Genomic DNA, 23,827 nt, shown 5'->3' on the forward strand with positions numbered 1-23,827 from the left:
TTTGAGAAAAAAAGTCGAAATGCATCATCATAAAGTCGACCTTTAAACCGACAGTATCGTATGTGTATGTCTCTCAAAGTGCATGATGGGAAAACAAATCTACCTCCTCTGATTGTTTTCCCATTGATGGAAACTCTCCTGTACTTAGATGAATGGTGAAGTGTCTACAACAGAACTCAAACATTGTTTTAGCTTCGTTTCAGACACATTATGACCTGGAGACTCTTCACAGACTCCTCCTCTTTTCTCTCCATTCCTTCCTGTAGTTCTACAGGTCACTCAGTCACATCTCCCAGCAGCTCTATCGTAGGGTTGGTTCCCTATGTTATATTTATCACACCTTTTCCACCCACTATTAACTGACACCTGCCGTCGTTTATCCACACGAGCACGAGCGATTAAACGTGAGCGTGTTGGTCTGAAAACACTGACGTCTTAATTCCACCGTGTATTTGGTTTGAGTCGGGCAACGAGCACAAAGTCACCTGATAAAATCCTCATCATATAAATCATCATCAAACCCACTGAACCTGTGTGTGTCTGTGTGTGTGACGTGGTCGTACAGAGCTCCTTATATGAAGACAGTGTCTACAGTGGGTCACGGCGAGTCACTGGCTCCAGCTGCCACGTAAGAGTCGCTTTGATTGGTGCCGCGCACATGTGTCTGTATGTGTAAAAACATTTCTGATATAGCTTTGACTTGTGAACCGTGTCTGTCTGGATTAATGCTAATAACTAGTTAATATATTCAGTCTGAATGTGAGTCTGTGATGAAACTATGCAGCAGTTTGTGTTTGTTACAGTGGCTGGTGAAAACCAACATTACAAAACGTGAAACAGTTTTACAAAGCTTGAGACAAATTTTAGAAAACATTTTTACAAACAAAATACATTAGTACAACACATTTACAGGCATCACCATCAACTGGAAAGGGAATGTACCAACTCCGAGTCATGACAGGAGCGACCAATACGAGTTGTTGTTGTTGTTGATGGTGACCATGGAAGAATAGAATAGAATAGAAAAACCTTTATTTGTCCCACAATGGGGAAATTGAAGTTTGCATGAAGAGAGGACTGTGAAAAAGGTAAATAAGATAAAAATGGCCTGGACCAGACCAACGGACCAGAGGCACAGGGGGCGTCTCAACAGCTGGATAATGTTAAACAACGTTAAGTTCAGCACAGCATCCGCTAATGAAGGATGTCAATGAACGTGATTAGTGCTGCTAACAAAGCGCCGTTTCAATGAAACATCACCTGATCTCTGTCCATCTTTGGTCACCATGGTTACCTTCACCGACAACAACTCGTATTTGCTGCCCCCCGTCATGACTTCTATTTCCAACTCTTTATGCTATAGACAAACCCATCGTGACGTCACCCATTGGAATCTGAACCTTGAAAATTAAGCCTGGAGTGGGCGGAGCCTGGGTGGAGCATGGTCGGCCATGTTGGTTGAGCTTTACTCTACTTTACACTCGGATACTTCAAATATGGACAATGAGGGGGGTTATGTCAGACATTGACACCCACCCCCCCAACTCTCTGCTACCTGTTAGCTCAGGCTACCACCTGTCACTCAAAGTGGGAACGTCCTTAATTATGCAGAATTTTAAACTTATTTAATGTTTTATGAAACGTAAAAACTATTTTCTAAAATGTAAATTTATATCAAGCTTTGTAAAAGTGTTGCACGTGTTGTAATGTTGGTTTGACCCTCCTGGCCACCGTAGTTGGTTTTGTTCAGTCTTTTGTGTTGCTGCACGGGAGTTGTTGTTTTTTTAACCTAACACTCGACACTAAATGTAGCTCGTTGAGATTCCATGCGTCGGTGACCGTTCTCTCAGAGTGGGTGTGTGCATGCTCTGATGGAGACAGAAGCATAACAACATTTTTTTCCTCCTCAGCCTTTAGAATACACTAGTTATCGCAGCTCCGGCTCCAGAGTCTCCAGCAGAGCCGGTTCAGCCCGGGCCAGCCCAGTGGTGAGCCCCCCACCCCCACCCAGAGACCATGCTCCCAAACCTGCAGCTTACAACCAATTAGGCCACATGTTAATTGTGCATCAACTAACCAGGCTTCATAAAGCTTTGGTTCTATGTAAGGAGGGTGGTCATGCACTGCGACAGCAGTGATTTGTTTTTTCAGGCAGGGTGTTAGCATGAAAAAAAAACATTATTTGCTTCATGTGGAAAGTACCAGCAAGTATTTCCTGGTAAACCTGTATGACACATACTGTAACTACAGCTTCTGTCAGTCTTTCTCAAATTGAGGTTGAGTTCTCTGCAGGAATTTGCAGAGTGTGTTGGTATTATTATTTTTTTTATTGAATCTTAACTGTCTATTTATTTACTCAATTACTTTTTAAAATGTTTATTTTTCATGATCCAGTTTTATTTATTTAAAATTCACAGGCTGCAGTGCAATATACACAATGCATGAGATATTCATATAAATAAAAAAATAAAAAAACAACAGAAAACCAACACAACAACAGTAGGTAGAGAACCAAGGACAGGGCAACAATACACAACACAATATACAACCTCACCTCCTGCACAGTTTATTTTTTGATGGTTTACTTTCAGCCTTTTCCATTTCACCCAAGCAACTAATTCAGGCCCTTTTAATTTTTACGAGTGAAGAGAAATGGCCTTTAGAGCTGTTCTTGATTATTTTTGTTAATATTTAACTCATCGTATTGGTGTTTTTTTTTTTTCTGATGTGTGTTTGGCTTCTCTGTGGTTGTGTGTCGCCCCCTGGTGGCCGGTGTAGGATAACTGCGGCTCCGTGGCCAGTTTTTTGCGGAGTGCAGCCGGTAGCAGTGGTCTCCCCAGGGACCTGGACGATGTTACTATTCCTGACTTTTCTGATGTGAGTGGCTTTGTGGCCGAGGCAGCGCTGTGTGCCCAGTTTGGTTTCTTTGTTGTGCGTGTGTGTGCGCCTTTCACCCTACTGGGAGGGCTGATTGTGCACCGGGTCGGTGTCAGAGGTTAATCTGTGTGTTTACCCCCTGGTATTGTGTGTTTTGAAGTGTTTTTAACACAGACCTGTTGTCCAGTCGACGTCCTGATGGAGGTTTTTCATTTGCTCGTACTAATATTCGCACGGTGTTTATCGGTTTAACAGATACAGAGACGATGCACATCGATAAATACTTCTGTAAATATGGCACCTTAGCCAAGTTGGCTATAATAATTAAAATGCAAACAGTGCGATGTCTACTTATAAAACAGAGGGTACGTACGTGATGTCACAGGAAGCTGAAGTCTCCATGGTTACGGCCACTGAGTGACAAAAAGTGACAGTTGAACATGGAGATTAGCAGCATTAGCTTAAATCATAGACTTTAATAGGATCTAAATTGTATAATTAATTAAAAAAACTAAAAAGGTGAAGAGCTGTTGTGTGATTGACTGAACCAACAGATCTGAAAAGTAGTAGGAGAAATATTTTTATAGAAATCTGCCAAAGAAAAGAGAAGTAAATGAGAAGAAACAGCTGGAATCCAGGCACAGAAACCAGGTGTTGTGGTTCACATTTAGTGTCAGGTAATATTAATTTATGCTGTATTTACTGATGACTATGGTTAATGTCACTTCCCAGTAAAGATCTTAGCGTTAGCATCTTTTATTTAGCTACATTTATCATAACTGAAACTGAGGCTAATCCACTTTTGGAGTCCAGTTGTCTTTAGTTTGATCTGATGATCCACGTTCTCCCTGGTTTTGCTGTATTTGCTGATAGACTTCGCTGTGTTGTTGCCTCTCAGGGGCGTCAGTGACGTCAGTACTCACCCTCTATACGTTACATACTGAAAGAAGCATGTGCTTTTTTTAAATATGTTCGTGAGCAGTTTTCATCTATTTAGTTTTTAGCAGTAAATGTGACGACAAAGCTTCTTATCACTGCTGAGCTGGCAGCAGTGAGGACTGTGGGACGTCCTTCCTTCCTTCCTGTTTCAGTTCGTCCTCTTGGCCCCGTAGCTTCTATATCTGACCTGTTTTTTTATTATTTGTCTCTTTAGGTGGAGGACAGAGATTATCTTGAGAAGGTGAGTAAATCGTCAAAATCTGCCCAAAGATAAATAATGAAGACAAACATGTTTATGGAAAATATTTAATGCTGCAATGAGCGATTTTTAAAGATGTGTTATTCCTTTTTGTCAGGGATCTCGAGCAGCTTCGTCCCTCACAGCAGGGACGCTCACCTCCTTAGGAGGGTCGTCCTCCCGACGAGGCAGCGGAGACACGTCTGTAATCGTGGATGCTGAGAACTCCATACGAGAAATCAAGGTAGTGTACTCTGGACCGAGTGGACGTTGCATAATGGACTGTGTGTGGTTTCAGTTTGAACATTTCAATCAATAATACAGAGGCATAAAAATAGTTAATTAAACAACAAAGTCCAACACTGCAAAAAACAGCATTACAAGAAAGAAGCAAAATGTTCTTATATTAAAGAAAATCTGCCAATGAGTTTTTGCTGGAAAAAAAAATCTTAAAATAAGCACCAAGTTCTTGTCTCCGAACAAAATATAAGATACAAGGATTTTTTGCTTTCTTGAAATTCCTTTTTTTGCAGTGGACGAGTCTTATTTCATTGAAAGCCACGTTCTGTGCAGCTCTGTTCTGTGTTCATGCCTTTTATTATTTATTTGTTTTTAATTCTTTCTGTCACACACACTGCTCACCGTGTCCAAACTTCACACTTCACCTTCACTGTCGCTGTCACCGTGTTGCTTCTCTCTGCTCAACGCTGCTCAACTCTTCACCAGGAGATTCATGAACTGAAGGATCAAATTCAAGACGTGGAAACCAAGTACACGCAGAACCTAAAAGAAGCCAAGGTATCAGCCTGAGACCCTGACAGGGCGTTAGCTAACGGGTTCGCTAACTTCAGCTTGTTATTAGGGGTGGGGAAAAAATATCGATATGGCAATATATATCACGATACTTTATCCTCTGATACGATATCGATTTAAAAAGATAAAGTCATGTTTTGGGCCAATTGTGAACGACTTCCTAAAGCTGTAAAGCTGACGATTGGATCATGCTGGTTTCTGAGAAAGGCTTCGTGAACAGAAACTTGAAGTTGCTTCCAAACCTTTGGCTTTTAGTGTAAATACAACTTACATTTAAAAATTCTCAATGAACTATGTAGAATATTGCAATATCATAATAATGTATCGTATCGTGACTCGAGTATCGTGATACATATCGTGAAGTACCCACCTCTACTTGTTACTGGATTTGTTTCTTTACAGTTTTCTATTAAGAAAATAAAATACAAACTGGAGACAAAACTGTCGATGTCGCATCTGCATGTCACTGTCTTTCCTGATTCCTTTTGGTTTGTGTTAGCACGTACTTCTACTTGCATTTTCACTTTCCAGTCTTAACTGTTGCACTATACAGGTCAAAGTTGTCAGAGTTGCATCCATCCATGTCTACAAACACGTACCAGTTTGTCTACATTACCCAACAGGAAGGTTTAGCTCTGCAGTCTGGTTTTAGGACATGACATATCTGCATGTGGTTACATCAGGATGCTTTAGCGGAGGTGGAGGAGAAGTATCGTAAGGCCATGGTTTCCAACGCCCAGCTGGACAATGAGAAGAACAACCTGATGTACCAGGTGGACACACTCAAAGACTCGCTCATGGAGCTGGAGGAGCTGCTGTCTGAGTCACGGCGGGAATACGCCGAGAAAGTCAAGGTACGGGACGCACAAAGAACAGACTAAAGCAGGAGCACATTCAAATGTAGTGATTTAAATCTATAATAAATGGATGAGCTTCGCTCCGCCCACACTTGGACCCTTCATATATAGACAATGCGGGGTTGTGTCAGACATTGAGACAGTTGTCATGAATAATGAAATAAACCATTGAGACCATTTTTTTTTACCACGCTGTAAACATGTTTAATGATGCTGTAAAGTTGGGCTTTTTAACATGGGGGTCTATGGGGATTTGCTCCCTTTTGGAGCCTCTAGTGGCCACTGGATGAACTGCAGTTTTTTTTACACCTCCAGGTGGATTTCATCCCTCAAACCTGGAGGTTGACGCTTGATGTTTATTGATTCATTCTTACAAGCATGTTATTCAGTTAAACATAAGAGAAGGTGCAGGAGGAAGGACGGCAAAGGATGTGTCACGTTCTAAATCACAGTTTTGATTAGATTTTTTTATTCTCCATCTTCTCAAATCTTGTAAATAAAGAAAAGTCATCCATAGTGTTTGCAGATACTCAGTAATCTAGAGCTCCCAGAACTGACTGTCCCACACATCACATTGTTTCGTCTGTCATGTGTCGGGGGTTATGAGTTTGTAAGCTGTTTCTTGTTCTCCACAGGAACACGAGCGAGAGAAACATGCCCACAGTGTTCTCCAGTTCCAGTTCAGTGAAATGAAAGAGACGCTAAAACAGAGTGAAGAGCTGCTGAATGTGAGTATTTGTCCACCAGCGGATGCTCCCCCAGTTTAAAAAGAGAGACACGTTTATCGTGGGTGGTTGTTTTCTTCGGATAGCTGCATGTCACCATGCATTTCACAACTTCCACTTCTTTTCACACCATATTTGCACCTCCTTTCCTTCCGCTCTCCCTTTTCCGTTCAAATGTGCTTTCCTCTTCCTGCTGTTTAGGAGATCCGTCAGCTGCGTTTAAAGCAGGAGGGCTTTGTTAGAGAAATATCTGACCTGCAAGAGACAGTGGAGTGGAAGGATAAAAAAATCGGGGTATGACCTATAAACCCTGATCTGGCAGTTTTACTAATTTTAACACATTCACTTTTACTGACATGAATTCTTTGCATGAAATTCCTCCTCACTTCTACGCCTGTCTTCTCACTTTGTTTTGCACCGTGCCGCTTTGGGGGCGCTGCTCAGGCCTTAGAGCGACAGAAAGAATACACAGATGCGATCCGAAATGAACGCGATGAGCTCAGAGAAGAGGTGGTAACGCTGAAAGATATTCTGAAGGTACCGTCTGTGTGAGATACTCATTTCTAGAAATAGCTTAAGTGTGAGTCATTTATTTCCAAAAAAACAAAATAAAAACAACTGTTTTCATGCGCTAATATTTGACTTTTTCTTGTGTAGAAACATGGAATAGTTTTGGGACCTGACCTGAGCATCAATGGGGAGGTCGGCGAGGCGGAGGCTGAAGGTTCCCCCAGCTCAGACTCCCAATCAGCTCCGGATTCACAGAGTTTACCAGCGGAGGGGAACAGCATGCTCGGTAAAACACAAGTCCTTTTTCTTTCTGCACGGCTTAGCATAAGACTGACTGAAGGCCATCACTCCAAAATGCTTTAACTAGTAATGTAACAGTATAAATATTAGATTTTAAATATTAAATGTTGAGATCACATGGACGTTTTTCCACCAGTCTAATTTTGGAGTGAACTCTTCAGTTTCTAGTGTTGTGCTGTTTAATGTTTGATGTTGCTTCACCTCTGATTTGCACCTTGTTCTTAAAAGATAAGATTGGTGATCTGTAGTTGTTTTGGACACTGAGCTGAGCTTTAATCTAATCCATATGTCTTCAACACAGGCTCCGCAACCCTTGGGGGGTCCATGGAGGTACTGTAGTGGGGTCACAAAATCTTTGGTTGATTGGACTTTTTTTTTTTTTTTTTTTCCTGCAACAAATTTAAATTTATTTAAATACAAATTAACATGAATCCAACATATTTTATTAAAGGGATAAATGGATTTGTTTAATTTGAAAAATGATCATGTATGTTCATAAATAGTTTAGTTTATAACACGTATAGTAGGTTGGGGGTCCCTAATTAACAGTTTTGGGTCCTTGGCCTGAACAATACTAAAGACCTCTGCTCTAATCTTGAAGCCTATGAAGCCTGCATGACCCTGAAATCCTCAAAAAATCTGTATTTTGAGTTTGATTTGGATTTTTTTCCCCTGCCAATTCTGATAAGTCCAGTAACTATTATTATTAGACCGGATGACTTGTTTCTTCATTACTGTAAAATCACTTAAAAACCAAATGTGTATTAATCTGCAGCTGAAAAATGCAGTGAACTCCAACACTAAATACTCGTATTAAAGTTTAATGTTCTCTACACCTGCAATGACTTGAAAACATTAATTTAAAATGTTTTGTGACCTTTTCTGAAGATGTACACTACCGGTCAAAGGTTTTACAACACTCCAATATTTCTTTCTTTTTTTTATTGAAATGTAGCAGTTGAATGTCTCATTTTACTCTGAAATTAAAGCACAGACCAAATAAACAACTGAAGTGGGAAAAAAAAAACGAATCACGGAATCATTATATAACCCAGAATCTCCTCTAAACACAGCAACAATCTTTGGCTGATTTAACATGTGAACACACTTGTGACATTCTTTCTTTCTAAAATGGAAATCAAACATTTTTCTTCCCAATTTTGTTGCAGAATTTCCCAGAAATGTCACTTGTCGGGAGATTTACTTTCACTCTTCTGCTCCTTGGGGTTAAAATCTAGAGACTGGGCCATGGTCCTTCAACCTTTCCTTCTTTATTTTATCCTGAGGTAGTTCTGGTACAGCTTGGACTAAAATCATTCTTGGGTCATCATCTTAATGTGGGATGAAAATCTGACCAACTGTACCAGAAGATACTGGAGGATAGTCTAAAACTTTTAACCGGTTGTGTATTTTTCAAGAAGAAAACAATGGGCTTCAGCAAAAAGTGAGAAAGTAGTGAGAGAACCTATAACTGATCGCTCAGACTCACCAGTCTTATCTTTTAAGCCACATCTGTCTGATTTCTATCGCACTTTTCCTGTAGAAACTAAAATCCCATTTATGGAATCGCTTTGTCTTCCTATGAGTTTCTCTTACACCTTTGTAATAATTTCCGTTATTTCTGAAACACTAGTAGCTGTAAATGCAGGTGGTGTTGGTGATGATGCTTGCAGTGGCAGCGGTGAATGGTCTTAATCTGTTGGAAATTTCTTTTTAGAAATAAATGCTGGTTTATGTAGCAAAGTTTTCTTTGGGTTGTTATGTATATATGTATATACGGACGTCCTCCAGCTTCTTCTTCTCTCTTCACACTGTTGGAATGCAGATGGCTTTCATTTCGATGATGCCTCTCTTCTTCTACTTCTTCTTCTTGGGCTTTTCTTCAGCTCTGTGCTTCTCTTTCTGGCCTTCAAATCAGCCAGATCTTCTGCCTTATCTTGACTTCTGCTGATCCACATCCTGATGAAGATTAAATCATGTTTTAAGTCGACATTTTCTTGGGCCTCCCATCACTGTATGCTCTCCATGATCTCTCAGGCAAAACAGAGGAGACTGAGTTGAGAAGTAGCAGAGAGCAGAAGGAGGAGAAGGAGGAGGAGGTGGATCCAGAGCAGCAGCAAGAAAAGCTGCAAGAGGAAGCCAAAGAGAATCACTTGAGCTCTGACACGATCTGTAACGTTGCTGATGTGTCCACTCTGGAAACATCTGGCAAAGAAGAGCCCTCAGAAGAACAACAGACATGCTCACCCGTAGAGGAAGACAGTGTCGAGGACAAAGGACTCAGCCGTGATTTAAATGTTGTCGTGAATGACTGTCCAACCACAGAAGCCAAAGATATAATGGTTTGCAGCTCTGAACCTCCACAGGTTCAGTCTGCAACATGTCCTGAGGAAAATGGTCCAGAAAGAGAAATATCTGAGGTAAAGTTAGAAGAGGCCGGTAACCAAGAGTTAGAGACAGAAACCAAAAGTAGTAGCGATGATATTAGAGAGACGAGTCACAGCGTAACATCCGTCCCGGCTGCATCAAACACTGAACCCCAACAAGAGCCTGAGAACACAGAGGAGGCAGAGAACGATGAGGCAGAGGAAACGCCAAGTAAATCTAAGGTTCAGGGCACACCAGCTTCAGGGAAGAAAAAGAAAAGGAAGAAGAAAGGCAAAAAGAAACCTCAAGAGAACAAGAACCAGCAAAAAGATGGACCAGAGGAAGAAAACTGCAAAAAGGAAGACGTAATTGAACCAGCAGCAATAAATAGTGAACCCACAATACAACCTGACGTTCCCAGTCCTGTCGAGGAAACAGTAACCCAGTCAAAGGTGGAAGCTGTTAAAAATGAAGAAGATGAGCACAAAACTGAGGAAGTTTCTCCACAGGAAGATTTCAAAGAACCAGAAAAAGATGAAAAAGATGCTGTTTCAAACGAGCTGCAGGAACAAGTTCTAGAAACCCAGACATTAGATGAAGAAAAAGAAGTGGAAAAAGTGACATCCACAGAAAACGATATGGGTGAACATGAGGAAATAAAAGAGATGGCAGCACCAGCAGAGGTGGTGGAAGCCACTGAAGATGTCTCCTACGTTGAGACTCCAAATGAATCCATGACAGAAACTTTAGCAACAGAGAAAGTAGAAGATCCTGATCCAGAGACCCTGAGTCCACCTGACAACCTGATCTCCACCAATAAAGAGAGTGACCTGGTTATAGAGTGTACTGTGAGTGGAGATAACTCTAACAGAGAACCTGTCTCTACTGATGGGGATGGCAGCCATACCGTGTCTGAAACCACCCATCAAGTAGAGGAGGAGTCTATGGATGACATGAAATGTGCAGCCAGTAACCTCGGAGACGATAAAGACGATGGCGTAAACGAATCTGAATCCACGAGTCAGGAAAACGCATCTGTCCCAGTGCCACCTTTGACCGACTCCACCGACGCTTCCGAGAGCCCACCTGACTCGGAGAACTCTTTGATCAAGGTTCCTGATGAAGAACCCGATGAGGCGACTGAGGCGGTGGTCGCAGATGATGTGGAGGCAGAAGTAGAGGCTGCACCAGAATGCATCCCAACTATTGATGTGACTCCCAGCGAGGGCGACGATAATCCAGAGCCAGAGCAGGACGGAGCTGAAGGCGAGGAGCTAAATGAAGGTGTGAGGGAACCTGAAGGTGCGGTGGAACCTGAAGGCGTGAGGGAACCTGAAGCTGCGGTGGAACCTGAAGCTGCGGTGGAACCTGAAGGTGCGGTGGAAGCCGAAGGTGCGGTGGAACCTGAAGGTGCGGTGGAGACAGACGGCCCCTCGCATGATGGAAAACACGAGAGCGACGGCGAATCATTAACAAAAGATCTGGAAGCAATTGACGCTGAGGAGGCTGTTGTACGAGATGAACAACTGGACGACGCAGAAGGCAAGACGGTAGAGGACGGGGATCAGACCGAAGTGTCAAATGCTGAGGTACCTCTGAAAACAGAAGAAGCAGTTGAGGTTGGTTCCTCCACTGAGCAGGACGCGGCTCTTGTAGAAGATGCAGAACATAAAAACAGTCCGGATGAGGAGAGCGAGTCGTCCTCTTGTCCTCTGGCTGAGGAGCCTCATGAATCCGGTCAAGACAAATGCGACGATGCCGTAGAGGACGAAGATGAAGACGATGATGAAGGGCAGTCTTTTGATTTTGATGACATGGATGTAGAAGCGGCTGTCGCGTCTGACCTACCTAAGAATTCAAAGCAGGAAGAAATTGAGGAGGCAGTTGAAGTCCTGCCAGATGAAAGCAAGTCTGGTAGTTCAGGCTCGAATGAAAACGCACAAGACGAGGCAGCTGAAAGCAGCAACGAAAAAGAAACGGAGCCTCAAGAAAACTCTGCCACCCATGAAAAAGAAGCCACATCGCAAAAGGTTGAAAATGTTTCTGAAGAGCAGAGGAACGCATCGAAGGAAGACACGGGCGAGCAGACGCGTGTGACAGGACAGGAAGAGGTTTTGAACGTTGCGGAGAACCTTAAGCGGGCGTCTCTGGTGGTAGAGGAAGGGTTAGAGGCTATCAAACATGACGTACAGGGCGAAGGTTCGGATTTACCAAAAAGTGAGGTCCAAGACAGCAGCAAAGAGGCGGCGCAGTCAGGGAAAGATGGGAAGAAGAGTAGTAAGAAGAGCAAAGGAAAGACCAAAGAGGAATGTAAAATGTCTTAGTGCAGTGTGGATAAATTTAAATTAATTTGATGATGTAACCGTCTACTGTCCTTTAATTAGAAGTTTAAACCTTTCAGCACTTTGATTTTGTCCCAGATAAACTGGTGTGTGTGTGTTATTTTGTTTCACTGAGGTCATATGTAAAAAAGAAGCCGAAACTAAATAACTGTTGAGATTACTTTACCTGCGGACCAAGCTGTTCTCGATGTCCATGCACGTTTATCAAGCTGCTTGTGCCACAATGCCACTGATAGTATTTCTCTGCCACACAACCTTTTTCTGTTATTCTACATCTAATCCAGGAACTCATTCATAAATTCACTTCAAAAAACAAAAAAAAAAACAGTATATTTTCTGGTGAATCGCCTTAAACTCTAGTCATAACTAGGTGTAGCCACAACGCTGAAGATTAAAACGTGTCACGTTTGTTTGTCTCTCTCAGTCATTTTCACTTTCATGGACTCTTGATTCTAAAGCATAGAAAGTGTGTGATTAAATGTACGGCATGTTTGCATTTATTTGCACTAAATGGAAAGGATGGATTGGAATGCTAATAAACACCCTGCTGTTACCCATTTGAAATTTGAAATGTTGTTTTAAATCTATTTTTGTTGAATTATTGTTTTCTCATGGTAACTTTGAGTCATCATACCCGAGTGTGGTCATGTTGTCCTAGAAGGTGTGTGCTCTTGCACTGACCATCCTCTCCACAGTTTGTGCATGCTAACCCCCCCATGCCCCCACCCCCCACACACACTCCCCTCCATCACTCCCTCATGGATGCCTGATCTGTTGCATGCATCAACCTTAGCCCCCTCCCTACCATCTCCCTGGCTCCTCCCACCGCTGGTACGTTAACTTCATTTTTCATTTTATTGCTATGGGAAGTGATTATGTGTGTGTTATGCAGTGTGATGCATTGAAATTGATCATTTGATATGAAGTGAACTTTTCTGAAACGTACATTTTCTCAAAGGTGTGTTGTATGTTTCAGAGATCCGTCTGAGGAAGCTGGTGGACGAGCGGGAAAAAATGATAGAGCAGGTGAGGCGGTGCTGAAAGTACATACATACTGTTAGGATTTGGTAGCCTTCATATAACATGGGTCAAACATTTAATGTTTAAAAACACAATAACATGAACTGGCCCACAAATAGATATAGGAGGACACTGGGTAAACTGCTCTACATTATGGACAATCCATCCCGTCCACTGCACCAAACACTACAGGAGGAGCTCATTCTCCAGCAGAATGAATCAGCTCCACTCCCATAGTGAACACTACAGAACTATAAACAGTTAATTTCTCTAGTCTAAGTCTGAGTTCAGAATTCAGAAATGAACCTAGCTCTAAAACTGGTTCCACTGAATGACGAAAGTAAAACAAGAACAAAATCAATGTGTATTAATCCTCAGCAACATTTGTTAAAAACTGCACTTGGAAACTCTTGGAAAATGGAAAACTCTGGACATGACTGTACTTTGGGCTACAAGTCTTGTCTTTGTTTGGGTTGTTCCATGAGATTTATTGAGGGTAAAGTTGTCACTATAAGCTGACCGTGATGTGTACCTGATGTACGTGTCGTGCGTCTGTTTACAGGTAAAGAAACTGAAGGCCCAGCTGGAACAGAAGACACAGAAAAATGGCACAGACGCGTCTACTCCAGACGGCGAAATAGTTGAAAATGGCGCCAACGATCCCAACATCATGGAAGTGCAGAGTAAGTGTACTCACGTATAAAAAAACACTTTAGAATAGTTAGTGACTCCATTGGCAGCTCCTCCTCCACACCTGCAAATATTACATGTGGGGTTCCTCAGGGTTCAGTTGTAGATCCACTTCTCTTCAGTCTTCAGTATTTCAGAACCTCAGACCGTGGTACGTTGGCTGGAGGGGGACCGGGCCAGAAGCTTTTAGGAGCTCTGACTATGTTGAGGCTTTTAAGAAGCACGTTAAGACCCATCTTTATTCCCTTTTATTTTACTTTTTCATCTGATCATTCTGGGTGTTAATAACTTTTCATTTGTTGATACATTGACGTTTATCTGTATTTTACACGTTTTACACGACATGTTGGATGTGAAGCACTTTGGTGCAACTGTTCTTTGACTTGAAGGTGCTGTATAAGTGAAATAAACTTAGACTAACATATATTTGCTCTTGCTAAATATCTCCAGGAGACTCTAACAGGCAAATAAGCGACATGAAGTTCAAGCTGGTGAAGGCCGAACAAGAAGTGACGGCTTTAGAGCAAAACGTAAGTGGAGAAGAATCCTGAAAGCTCTCAGCACACGGCTCTGATTAAAAGACGTTTCTGACGTTGTATTTTTCTTGCGTGCTCAGGTGACCAGACTCGAGGGTCAGGTGACGCGCTACAAGTCCGCAGCAGAAAACTCAGAGAAAGTGGAGGACGAGCTGAAGGCGGAGAAACGGAAGCTACAGAGAGAGGCACGCCGTCTCTTTCTACTCATTCAAATTAAAGCCCAAAGCGTCCGAAGCTCTGATTAACTGAAAACCTTTTTTCTTCCTCCAGCTGCGGTCGGCGCTGGACAAGATCGACGAACTGGAGTCAAACAACAGCCATCTATCTAAGAGACTGGAGAAGATAAAGTCTAGCCGTGGAATGGCTCAGACTCCGTAGCTTCCGCTCCGTCTGCTCCGTAAACCAAAGCTGTCTGATCACCTGGAAGACGACCGTCCTCTGTCTGTCGTCTGGCTAATAGAGACCATAAGAAAAAAAATCTAACTTAGGTATTATATCCACAGATTAGACACCACCACCACCACCACCAAGCAACGTGCCATTTCTTTGTTTTATTTTTCTTGTTTTGTCTGATGAGAAGTCCTCACAGCATCGTGAGGCAAACTTCCACCGTGACTTCGGTTGAACCTCAGCACTGAAGGAGGAACAGGCCACGCGGTCGACTTCTTTCTCTCGTTGTGTTTTTTTTTTTTTTTGTTGCTAGAGACAACATGTTGCACTGGCTCTTCTTCCTTCCTGCTGCCTCCCAACAAGGTATTTATTCGCTCACATGGAGGATGTTAAAGACGGAGGACGACGGCCGAGACCTTCAGATGCTTTGTGTTGTGGATTTTCCTCACTTTACCTTTTTTTTTTTTTGTCATTTGCAGCCAAAGCCAAACTAAAAATGTTTGTCAGCTAAAGAGAAACTTTTTCAGGTAGTCACAAAGAGTCACCAACGTCCCCCTCGTCTCGTAGGCGTCAGATCCCTTGATGCTGAGCAGGTTTGACCCACAGTGTGCCGTCATCCTTATTAACTCTTCCTGCTTTCTGCTTCGTATAGTCAATCACTGGTTGGCTCTTGCGCACACACACGTAAATGCTGAGACTTTACTGAGGAAATGTGACGATAGGGACTCAAAGCGGTGTTAGCAGGAGATACTGAACACACTGGGGAGATGCTGCTTCACTGTTTACAAAGCTTTAACCTGTTTGTAAGGAAACTTAAAGAACTGTAATCTTTGTGCAATAAAATTTCAAACTTTACAGTTTCTTTAATTGTTGTGGTGTGGTCCAGGAAACGGGAGCTGAGGTATTTTAAGGCCGTATTGTGAGCCTGACTCTGCCTGGGGACGGAAAAGATCCACGTCTCCAACATGAGGAGGTGAATTTGTTGGGTCAGTATCTGAAGTCAAACAATACGTAAAGCAGAACACTGCCATCACTGGTACAGGTAGTTACTCATTTACCATTCAAACCATAGACTGTATATAAATATGGACAACGTGTCCCCACTTTCTTGCACTGGCCAAACTTTTCAGAGCTGTTGGCATGGCAACCGGTGGTCGCCGTTGTCAAATACAGTTTCTATAGCGTTGGATAACTAAAACAGAACTTGTCCAAAAAACTGACACTTGAAGATGCATCAACATGTTTTTTAACCTCCTGAAGCCTAAAGTCCTTGTTATGTTTCAGGTTTGTAGCAGATGACTCTGCTTCATTTAAACTTTTATCCTCATAACTCGATACTAGTTGGTGTAAAAACATGAGCGATCACGTAACAAAAGGGGACAAAGGATGAAACCTCATCTAATTTTACAGTTGAAACTTGTTTATATATGTTTAACTTTCCTTGTTCAACATGACACAAATTCTATCAATAGCAATAAGCTATAACTTCACTAATTAGCAGGTACTCAATTGAGGACGTTGGGATTTCATTATTTGCAGTTCTGCTTTTGCACAACAATGACCTGACCTACTTATCCCAAATAAAGGAAATTAAAATTGCAAAGCGAACATCAGCTCAGGTGTCAGGAGTTTGGCCCATTCGAGGAGGTGGAGCTTATGACCTATACTGCAGCCGGACACCAGGGGGCGCTCTACTTTTTTTTGGCTTCACTGAAGTTGAATTCAATACAGAGTGGGTCAGAAAGCTGTTGTTTGCAGTAAGAGATGAGTAAACTGTCCTCTGAACAGACAGGTTCAAAGGCTGCAGACTTTATTTTGTATTAAAATGAGACAAAAACTGTTAAAACACAAAGAAAAATAAGAAATGTTTTACTATAAACTGTGATTCATTCGTCTCAGCATAAATAACGTTTGGTGTGATTTCCATCTTTGTGCCACATGCAGGTCAAAACTATTACTTTGTTCTCTGTTCAAAATCCAAAAGACAAATGGTGTCTCATCCAGGTTTGGTGGTTGGACTGTCAGAGTCGTCCTGTGTCTTTGTTCCTGATAAACTGTCTAAGTGTGTCCGTGTTTGGATGCGCTGAATCATACGTCGGCCGTAGAAGTCCCGATAATCTTCTGGAAGTTCATCCAGAGCGTGTAGCGCCCTCTCCAGAGCCTGAAGGGCCCGAGCTGCAGCCACCGGGTCTTTGTTCCCGTACGGGTCCTTTTTGTCGTAGCTGTGTGGAGGTAGGTGGCGCCAGAACACATTGACCCCCACTCCAAACTGCAGCGCAAGGGTCTTATGGAACCACAGAGCTGGACAAAGACAAAGAGAAGTGTTACGGTAAAAGTAGTAGTTAGGATGTGTTGACAGAGTGATGGGCGGCTCTCGTTACCAGGGATGAACAGCAGATCTCCAGGCTCCAGCACACACTCGTATCTCTTCGCCTTCACAAAATCAGGGAACCGTTGCAAATCTGGTGCATCGATGTCCAGGACCTCTGACTTATCACCTGATGGGACACATGATTAAAGTCAGGTTAATAAGTGTAAGTAAGAAGAACCACCGATCAGGCATAACATTATGACCACTGAGAGGAGACGTAAATAACATTTAAACCATCTTGTGACAATTCAGTGTTCTGCTGATTAACTTTAGGCGTTAACATGGCCTCCAAATTCACTAGATCCCAAACTAATCAAGTATCAGTGGGAGGAGCCACCATAGAGGCCCCTCCCCTCAACCCATAGGACCCAAAGGCCCCACTAATACACCTCAGCACACCCCAACAAGGTCCATTCTCTGATGAGTCACAACCTGCACAATAATAGGAAGGTGGTCATAATCTTATGCCTGATCCATGTATATTTCAGCCGTGACTGAGGCGCTGACATGTTTCCATAGCTACTTACCAGACAGGTAGAGGTGTAGTGCATCCTGGGGGCTGTAGAGAACCACTCTCTTTGTCCCAGTCACCTGAGCCAGCAGGTTGTCCATCACCTGAAGGAACCAACGAAAGAACCCACTTCACCGTTAAGATGCGGCGAAGCTGACCAGTTATGACCTCAGACATCCCTCCAAACCCCTTAACCACGCTCACATCATAGTGCGTCCAGAGCTGCAGGCCACAGGAGCTGATGCGGAAGACGGTGGAGAAGAACTGATCGGGCTCAAAGAAGCGCGGGACGTGGAAATCCGACGCCAAGTCTGGGAACTGTTTGCTCAGATCAGCAGGTTCCTGCAGGAGAGGAAGCAAACATTTCCAGACTGGAGACGATCTTTATCACATTAAAAAAATATATGTCACCCAACATTTAGTCTTCTCACTCCTTCAGTTTGTAAACAGTGTGATGTTTTCTGAGGGGCGGGGCTTAACTGGAGGCAAAACATGACTGGAGGCACAAATGAACAAGGAAAACGTATATTATAGAGAATATACTAATACTCCTTGAGACTGTGAGTGTTATTTTTAAAAAGTTGACTCTGACTGATGGGACTATATTCACCGACCCCCTCACTCACTGGATGGACAATTTGACCAAAGGACACAGAGGGGACGAAGTCTGGTCTGTCTTTATCAAGTGAAGCCTCTCCAACAAAGATACTATAAGACGTAAGTGGATCCACTGTGGAGGGTAACGTAGTAAATGCAACTTCTGCTTGGACACCCCTGAAACATGCAAGTAACGTTGCGTTAGCTCACAATTAGCATTAGCATGTCACATGAATCCCCCAAATAATGATGAACTTAATGTAATTTGTCAAACAGTCTATCACTCACTGGATGGATTGACAGGATTGTCCACTGTGCAATGGGCAGACATTTACACGGACCATGAAAGAAAATCTGAAGGCACACAAATCGTTAGATGCCTCTAAAAGCTAAACCAAAGTCGTCTATATGTGGCAGTGGCTGGTGTGTGATAAAACTTCAAGTTAGTGTTTTAGATTTTTCAGTTTTGGCACCAAAGAAATACAGCGAGACGACATTTTCCTGGTTGAAGGCCTCCAGCTTCCCTCTGTTTTGCCTCCAGCTAACGTTGTGATGTCACAGTGACGTAGGACGTGAAGAGGTCTGTACCTTTCGTACGTCCTCTCCCAGCGATCGAAGATAGTAGCTCTCATCCTAAAAAACAGACCGAGGAATGAATGAATAAAACCAACTACTCACGCTGCAGTTTACACCAAATCCTTTTTTATTCTTCTTACCTCACAGAGGAAGAAGTCGGCGTGTTTTGTCTCGGATGCTCTTTTCACAAACTCACTAAACGGCAGAGTTCTGTTAAAATGAGACACAGGAGATGAGAGAGCTGCAGAGGAGACTGTTTATATGTAAGGACAGAGTTCATGGTTTGGGTTCGGCATTAAGTTCACATGGTCAGGGACCATCCACACACGGTGCAGATCTGTATGAGCAGACATACTTGTAGAGAAAGTTTTTGTGGAGGAAATCCATCTGTGGCACCGTGGACACGTGAATCTTCACCTCCTTGTCGCCTCCTTTACGTGCAAGATATTCAACCGTCCACTTCTCCAGACACGGGCCCAGACTCACACCTCTCAGGACGGCCGGTCTGCGCTGGAAAGCAACGCTCATGGTTAATGTGCGAGTGGCTTCATTCTGAACCATCGAACCCAAAACATCATCAGGTAACGCGTTAAAGTTGTTTAATTTAAAGGAAAATAACCACAATCTCAGGGGAATATGTATGTTTCAAAGGCAGCAGGTACACACTAACTCAAGAATGCATTGCACCTCAGTAAAAGGAGTAAATCTGTAGTGAAGAACTGAAAACATGTGTCACCAAGCAAGTTCAAACACGTCTTTACCAACAATATTCTGAATAGATACAAGGTGGAAATGGGCAAAAAATATATATATATGTAACCAATGAACAATGTGCAATGGGGGTAGGACTAGATGAGTTTTTAATAACTTCATCCTACACCCTTTGGAACATGGAATGGCTATTTATATTGTTACAGAGTTGTCTTATCAATTAGTTTTTGTTTTTTGTTTTTTTGCCTAAACTTTATTTTAGTTTGTTTTGACCTGTTTGTTTTGATCTGTTTCAATAATCAGACAAATAAATGTGCCTTGTTGTTATATTTAGATTATAAAAATAGCATCTCTCAAGGTTAATGCATACTCATGTTTGATAGTCTGAACAGTCTGTGTATGAATCTTGTTCTTCATGTTATTTTTTAGTTTTTGAGTGTTTCTCTCTCTCTCTCTGTGTGTGTGTGTGTGTGTGTCAGGAGCGTCATTGCTATGGGGTAGGGGTGTGTGGTCTGGTCTAGTTGGATGCTACATGTCTGAATAACACCTACATGAATGAATGAAAACCAGGTCCTAAAGTTTCCCTGCAGAAACCTGAACTGTCACAACATGTGTCACTTCTCTGCAGCCATGATAAAGTTATGATAATACGTTTTTTTTCTTACCTCTGGATAAATTTCTCGTAGAAACACGTCCCTGTCTACTTCTGTAAATATCGGCACGGCTGCTTTTTCCTGGAGCTCCATTGAACATGATTTTATCTAGAAAACCCGTCGCTCCTGAAAACAAACAGCTCAGTACAACCTCACCGGCGCGTGTTACATCGTTAGTGTTCCCCATAGAAACAAAAACAAAATAATAATCAGGGCGGACTTTTAATGAGTTATACCCCACTTTATATATTTGAATATTGTTGTTTAATTATTCGTTTATAAAAACGCGTGTTTCTTTGTTGTCTTTAGTTTATTTACACGTATCTCTTAATAACTGTTGCTAACCGGAAGCTGTGTTGCGAGCTGTTGCTAACCGGAAGGTTCAAGGACACAGTCTGTGTACGTCTAGGGGGGAAAAAAAGATGGCGCTCCCCATGTTAAGAGGTTGTTCCAGGTTTCCGTCGACATTTAGCTTTACTCGTGTGTTTTTAAATGAAAGACTCGTCCTGAACAAGTTGCATCAGACTCGGCTACATCCCTCCTCGGCCCCGGTTCGGCTCTACGGGTCGGACCCGTGGCAGAAACCCGCGAAGAAGATGATTTGGGTCGGTATCCCGAACCCGTTCATCTGGTTCCGAACCCGGATTTACTCCTTTCTGATCAGGACGTACTTCGACAAAGACTTCAGCATTGAAGAGTTTACGGAGGGAGCGAAGCAGGTGTGTTTAAACCTTAAAACCTGGAAACCCAGCATGGAAACACACCCCTGGATTGTTTGTTTACATCAGGGGCGGTCAAACCCGTTTCAGTTCGGAGGCCACATTCAGCCCAGTTTGATCTGGAGCAGTAACATAACACAATAATGTGTTTGTTGTAGTGCAAAGAAGAACAAGTAAATTAAGAGAATGTTTAAAAAAAGGAAAAATTTTTAAAATGTCTTTTAGTCCTTGGTCTCAGTGTTGTGTTGAATCTACTTATCTTCCTAAAACAGTGAACAAATTGGAAACAGCCGTTATATTTATTGAAAAATTGGACTCTTCTGTATAATTTTTTTTGCTAATACGTGCTAACACTGCAGATTAGACTCTCTGGTGGGCCGCTTTTGGTCCGCGGGCCCTATGTTTGACACCTGAGATCCAGATCCACACCATGTGCGTTAACCATGAGGATGTTGTGTTGACTCTTGCAGGCCTTTGTTCAGGTTTCCAGGCTGTTGTCTCAGTGTCAGTTCAAAGCGCTGGACGGACTCGTAGCTTCAGACGTGAGTATGGTGGAATAAAACCTGCCGTGATAAACACAGTGAGATGCACTGCTTTCACAAAGACAGATGGTTTTAGATCTATTCTGAGCTGTGTAATCACTGTCCACTTGTGAGCTTACTCTACTTTGCTCAGTGTACAACCTGTGGACATATAGACAACGTAAAAGAATCCTGAATAACGGGATTAAATGTAGATTTATAGTGGGAGAGGTCAGAGGTTTGGGTCATAATATACTGTAGCTATGAGCGTTTCAGGAGGTCATTCATCCCCACACTGTCAGCGGTCTAATGCTTAAGGTCTGTTGCACATCGACACACAACACACTTTATATAAGCGCACACTGAGACACTGTATAATGTCTGTATATCTCATGTCTTGTATATCTCATGTAAATTGGACTGTAGATTATTTTCTGTAATTCTTACTACCTCATTCTTATTCTATTTTTAAGATGATTTTATTTTATTTTGACTCTTATTCTTATGTCTGTGTCTGGTTCACATATGTTCTTTGTTATCCTGAGACTCTTGGTCAGAACAGTTTCCCTGTGGGGATCAAGGAAGTGATGTTGAATCTTGAATCTTAATAGTCATTTCATAAACATTCTTAAATTATTAATGTTTCAGCGACGTTTTTATTGAGTGTTTTATCTCTTAGGTTTGTCTCTAATCTATTAAGTAAGAAAGACACTACTAAAGACAAATTCTGTGTTACTGATTAAGTTGTAATTTAAGTGAATTAAACGACACATGCATCACCCAGATATTTGGCCTCATATCAAAGAGTGCAGCCGAGTGAGTGCAGTAGTTTAAAATGCGTCTTGCAGTCGGCTGGATGTTGTATCCCGTCCACACTCGTTCCCCTTTTTCCTGTCCCTGCAGCTGGTTGGGAAGCTGGAGGAAAAGTGCAGCTCGCTGCCGTCCAACTACAAGGAAGCGCTCTGTGCAGATCCTGATGACATCATGCAAACGATACTCGGAGACATGGGAGTTTTCTATGATGATAACGGTGAGAGATGTTATAGGATCAACCCCCTGGAGGATAGTTTCTTCTCACTGTGCTGATACTGTGCAATAATTACATAAGCACAGTATATTCATTACTCATTTTACAAACTAAAGTAATTTGTTCAGTCGTAATTAGAGTCTGTGTTATTTTTATTCCAGGGAGAAAGTTTGTCCGTGTCCTGACGCGTTTCTGGTACCTGACCAGCGCAAATCTTCCTAACGACAGCTTAGAGGGAATTCGCATGTTTAAGGTGGTGATCGGACGGGAAGACGGACAAGAAGAAACCAAGAGAGTGCTAACAGCCACGTATGAGTGAGTGTCCTCCACCACTAACGGGTTTAAACACTGAAAGTCTTTGTCTCTCAGACAATTCACTCTGATCTTTATTCTGTCTTTGTGGCAGATTTCAGAGGGAGTTCACTAAAGGAGTTCCTCCAGACTGGACCATCACGAGGATAGAGCACTCCAAGCTTTTGGATTAGTGGAAATTCCCTTGTGTTTGCTTTCATTACAGCGAAATCAGCTTGACGTTATGCACATCATGAGGGGAAAGGAGAAGCTGCTGCTCACTGAGCGTCGGAGGAAAACATCAGGACAAAGTTGGAGATTCGTTAAGGCCAGAACTGTCTGCGCTAACATAACTTCACTATGTCACAGAAACCAGTGATCAGAACTTTGTGAACTCACTCTGGAAGATGTGGTATTTAATAATAAAAAACTAAATGATATTTATCTCTGACTAACGCATAAATACACTGAGGATTTCTTGGTTGCACAATCTGACCCTCATGATCTGACGACTGAAGCGGTTTAAATGAAAGATTTCTTGGACCTGCACTTTCATATTTAAATGCAGAATGTGTCGAAGTTAAATGCGGCAAGAATAACTGGTTTGTGCTGTCATGATATTACATATTATTATTCCATGAACCACATTTATATCCAGGTAAAAATGCCAACAGACACTATTCATAATCTGTTGCAGCCATAAGGCTTCAGAGTAACATACGCGCTTGTGTTCTGGTGTTTTTAAAGGTGGAGGTGACGTCGTTTAGCCGCAACAAACACTTGTTTGTTTTAATAAAGAACTATGAAATGAAACACGTGCCTCTGATTTCCTGCTATTGTTAGGACATGCACTGAACCTGGTTGCAAAACTATTATAATTAGGATTTTTTTATCTTTATTTTTTTATTTATTTTTTTTATCCCTGTGGGGAATTTAAGGTGTTACAGCAACTGGGAACAACTTCCGAAATTTGTAAATCACGGACAGTGATTGAGCCCTGATTTGTTTTAGTAAGAGGTGAATACAACACTAGAACCAGGACTAGACAGCAGATGGCGCTAATGAGCCCACTCATTATAATATGTATATATATAAAAAGGAGAGTTCATTAAATGTAAACTCCCTATTTACACTATAACTAATGGGATAAGTCTGGAGTTGAAGTTATTTGTAGATTATTGTGCTGTTATGTTACTGGCCAGGTTCCATTGTGTGTGTGTGTGTGTGTGTGTGTATATATATACAT

At 42.2% G+C, this 23,827-nt stretch overlaps 3 protein-coding genes across 21 annotated transcripts in view; 2 read left to right on the forward strand and 1 right to left on the reverse strand.

Annotated features, from left to right (window-relative positions):
- Window positions 1–15,459, forward strand: part of lrrfip1a (leucine rich repeat (in FLII) interacting protein 1a) — a 52,152-nt gene extending 36,693 nt beyond the window's left edge. For 6 of the 19 annotated variants that reach the window (XM_047601478.1, XM_047601479.1, XM_047601480.1 and 3 more), the window contains 9 exons: window positions 4,031–4,057; window positions 4,173–4,298; window positions 4,781–4,852; window positions 5,551–5,721; window positions 6,360–6,452; window positions 6,651–6,743; window positions 6,894–6,986; window positions 7,107–7,245; window positions 9,297–12,532. In XM_047601478.1, coding sequence (XP_047457434.1) covers window positions 4,031–4,057; window positions 4,173–4,298; window positions 4,781–4,852; window positions 5,551–5,721; window positions 6,360–6,452; window positions 6,651–6,743; window positions 6,894–6,986; window positions 7,107–7,245; window positions 9,297–11,950 — 3,468 coding nt within the window. In that variant the 3' untranslated portion in view covers window positions 11,951–12,532. Of the gene's footprint in view, window positions 1–266; window positions 312–565; window positions 629–1,910; window positions 1,989–2,778; window positions 2,878–4,030; window positions 4,058–4,172; window positions 4,299–4,780; window positions 4,853–5,550; window positions 5,722–6,359; window positions 6,453–6,650; window positions 6,744–6,893; window positions 6,987–7,106; window positions 7,246–9,296; window positions 12,533–12,944; window positions 12,995–13,550; window positions 13,672–14,128; window positions 14,209–14,294; window positions 14,400–14,484 lie in introns of those variants that run through there. The other 13 variants (XM_047601471.1, XM_047601475.1, XM_047601485.1 and 10 more) reach the window with 11 other exon arrangements.
- tyw5 (tRNA-yW synthesizing protein 5) lies at window positions 15,044–20,208 on the reverse strand. Its single transcript, XM_047601492.1, has 8 exons — window positions 20,036–20,208; window positions 19,015–19,169; window positions 18,800–18,869; window positions 18,672–18,716; window positions 17,691–17,828; window positions 17,503–17,590; window positions 16,986–17,102; window positions 15,044–16,905 (listed from the first exon to the last, which is right to left on the reverse strand). The coding sequence occupies exons 1-8, from the start codon at window positions 20,114–20,116 to the stop codon at window positions 16,601–16,603; spliced, it is 999 nt and encodes a 332-aa protein (XP_047457448.1). The 5' UTR covers window positions 20,117–20,208; the 3' UTR covers window positions 15,044–16,600.
- A 196-nt stretch (window positions 20,209–20,404) lies between these two features.
- On the forward strand, window positions 20,405–23,394 carry maip1 (matrix AAA peptidase interacting protein 1). Its single transcript, XM_047601493.1, has 5 exons — window positions 20,405–20,742; window positions 21,213–21,284; window positions 22,167–22,293; window positions 22,452–22,605; window positions 22,697–23,394. Exons 1-5 carry the CDS (start codon window positions 20,446–20,448, stop codon window positions 22,773–22,775), a joined length of 729 nt encoding a protein of 242 aa, XP_047457449.1. The 5' UTR covers window positions 20,405–20,445; the 3' UTR covers window positions 22,776–23,394.
- The last annotated feature ends 433 nt before the right edge of the window (window positions 23,395–23,827 follow it).

This window comes from Mugil cephalus, chromosome 12, assembly GCF_022458985.1.
Source record: "Mugil cephalus isolate CIBA_MC_2020 chromosome 12, CIBA_Mcephalus_1.1, whole genome shotgun sequence".
In the NCBI taxonomy this organism is placed as follows: Eukaryota; Metazoa; Chordata; class Actinopteri; order Mugiliformes; family Mugilidae; genus Mugil; species Mugil cephalus.

Bases quoted from the DNA above. Each gene is read 5' to 3' on its own strand.
- tyw5 (XM_047601492.1), bottom strand. From the start codon at position 20,116: ATGGAGCTCCAGGAAAAAGCAGCCGTGCCGATATTTACAGAAGTAGAC. The intron at 18,870-19,014 runs GTATGTCTGCTC...TCATTTTAACAG, and splicing joins CACAAAAACTTTCTCTACAA to AACTCTGCCGTTTAGTGAGT. The intron at 17,103-17,502 runs GTAAGTAGCTAT...GTGTCCCATCAG, and splicing joins ACTACACCTCTACCTGTCTG to GTGATAAGTCAGAGGTCCTG.
- maip1 (XM_047601493.1), top strand. From the start codon at position 20,446: ATGGCGCTCCCCATGTTAAGAGGTTGTTCCAGGTTTCCGTCGACATTT. The intron at 21,285-22,166 runs GTGAGTATGGTG...CTGTCCCTGCAG, and splicing joins ACGGACTCGTAGCTTCAGAC to CTGGTTGGGAAGCTGGAGGA. The intron at 22,294-22,451 runs GTGAGAGATGTT...TTTTTATTCCAG, and splicing joins AGTTTTCTATGATGATAACG to GGAGAAAGTTTGTCCGTGTC.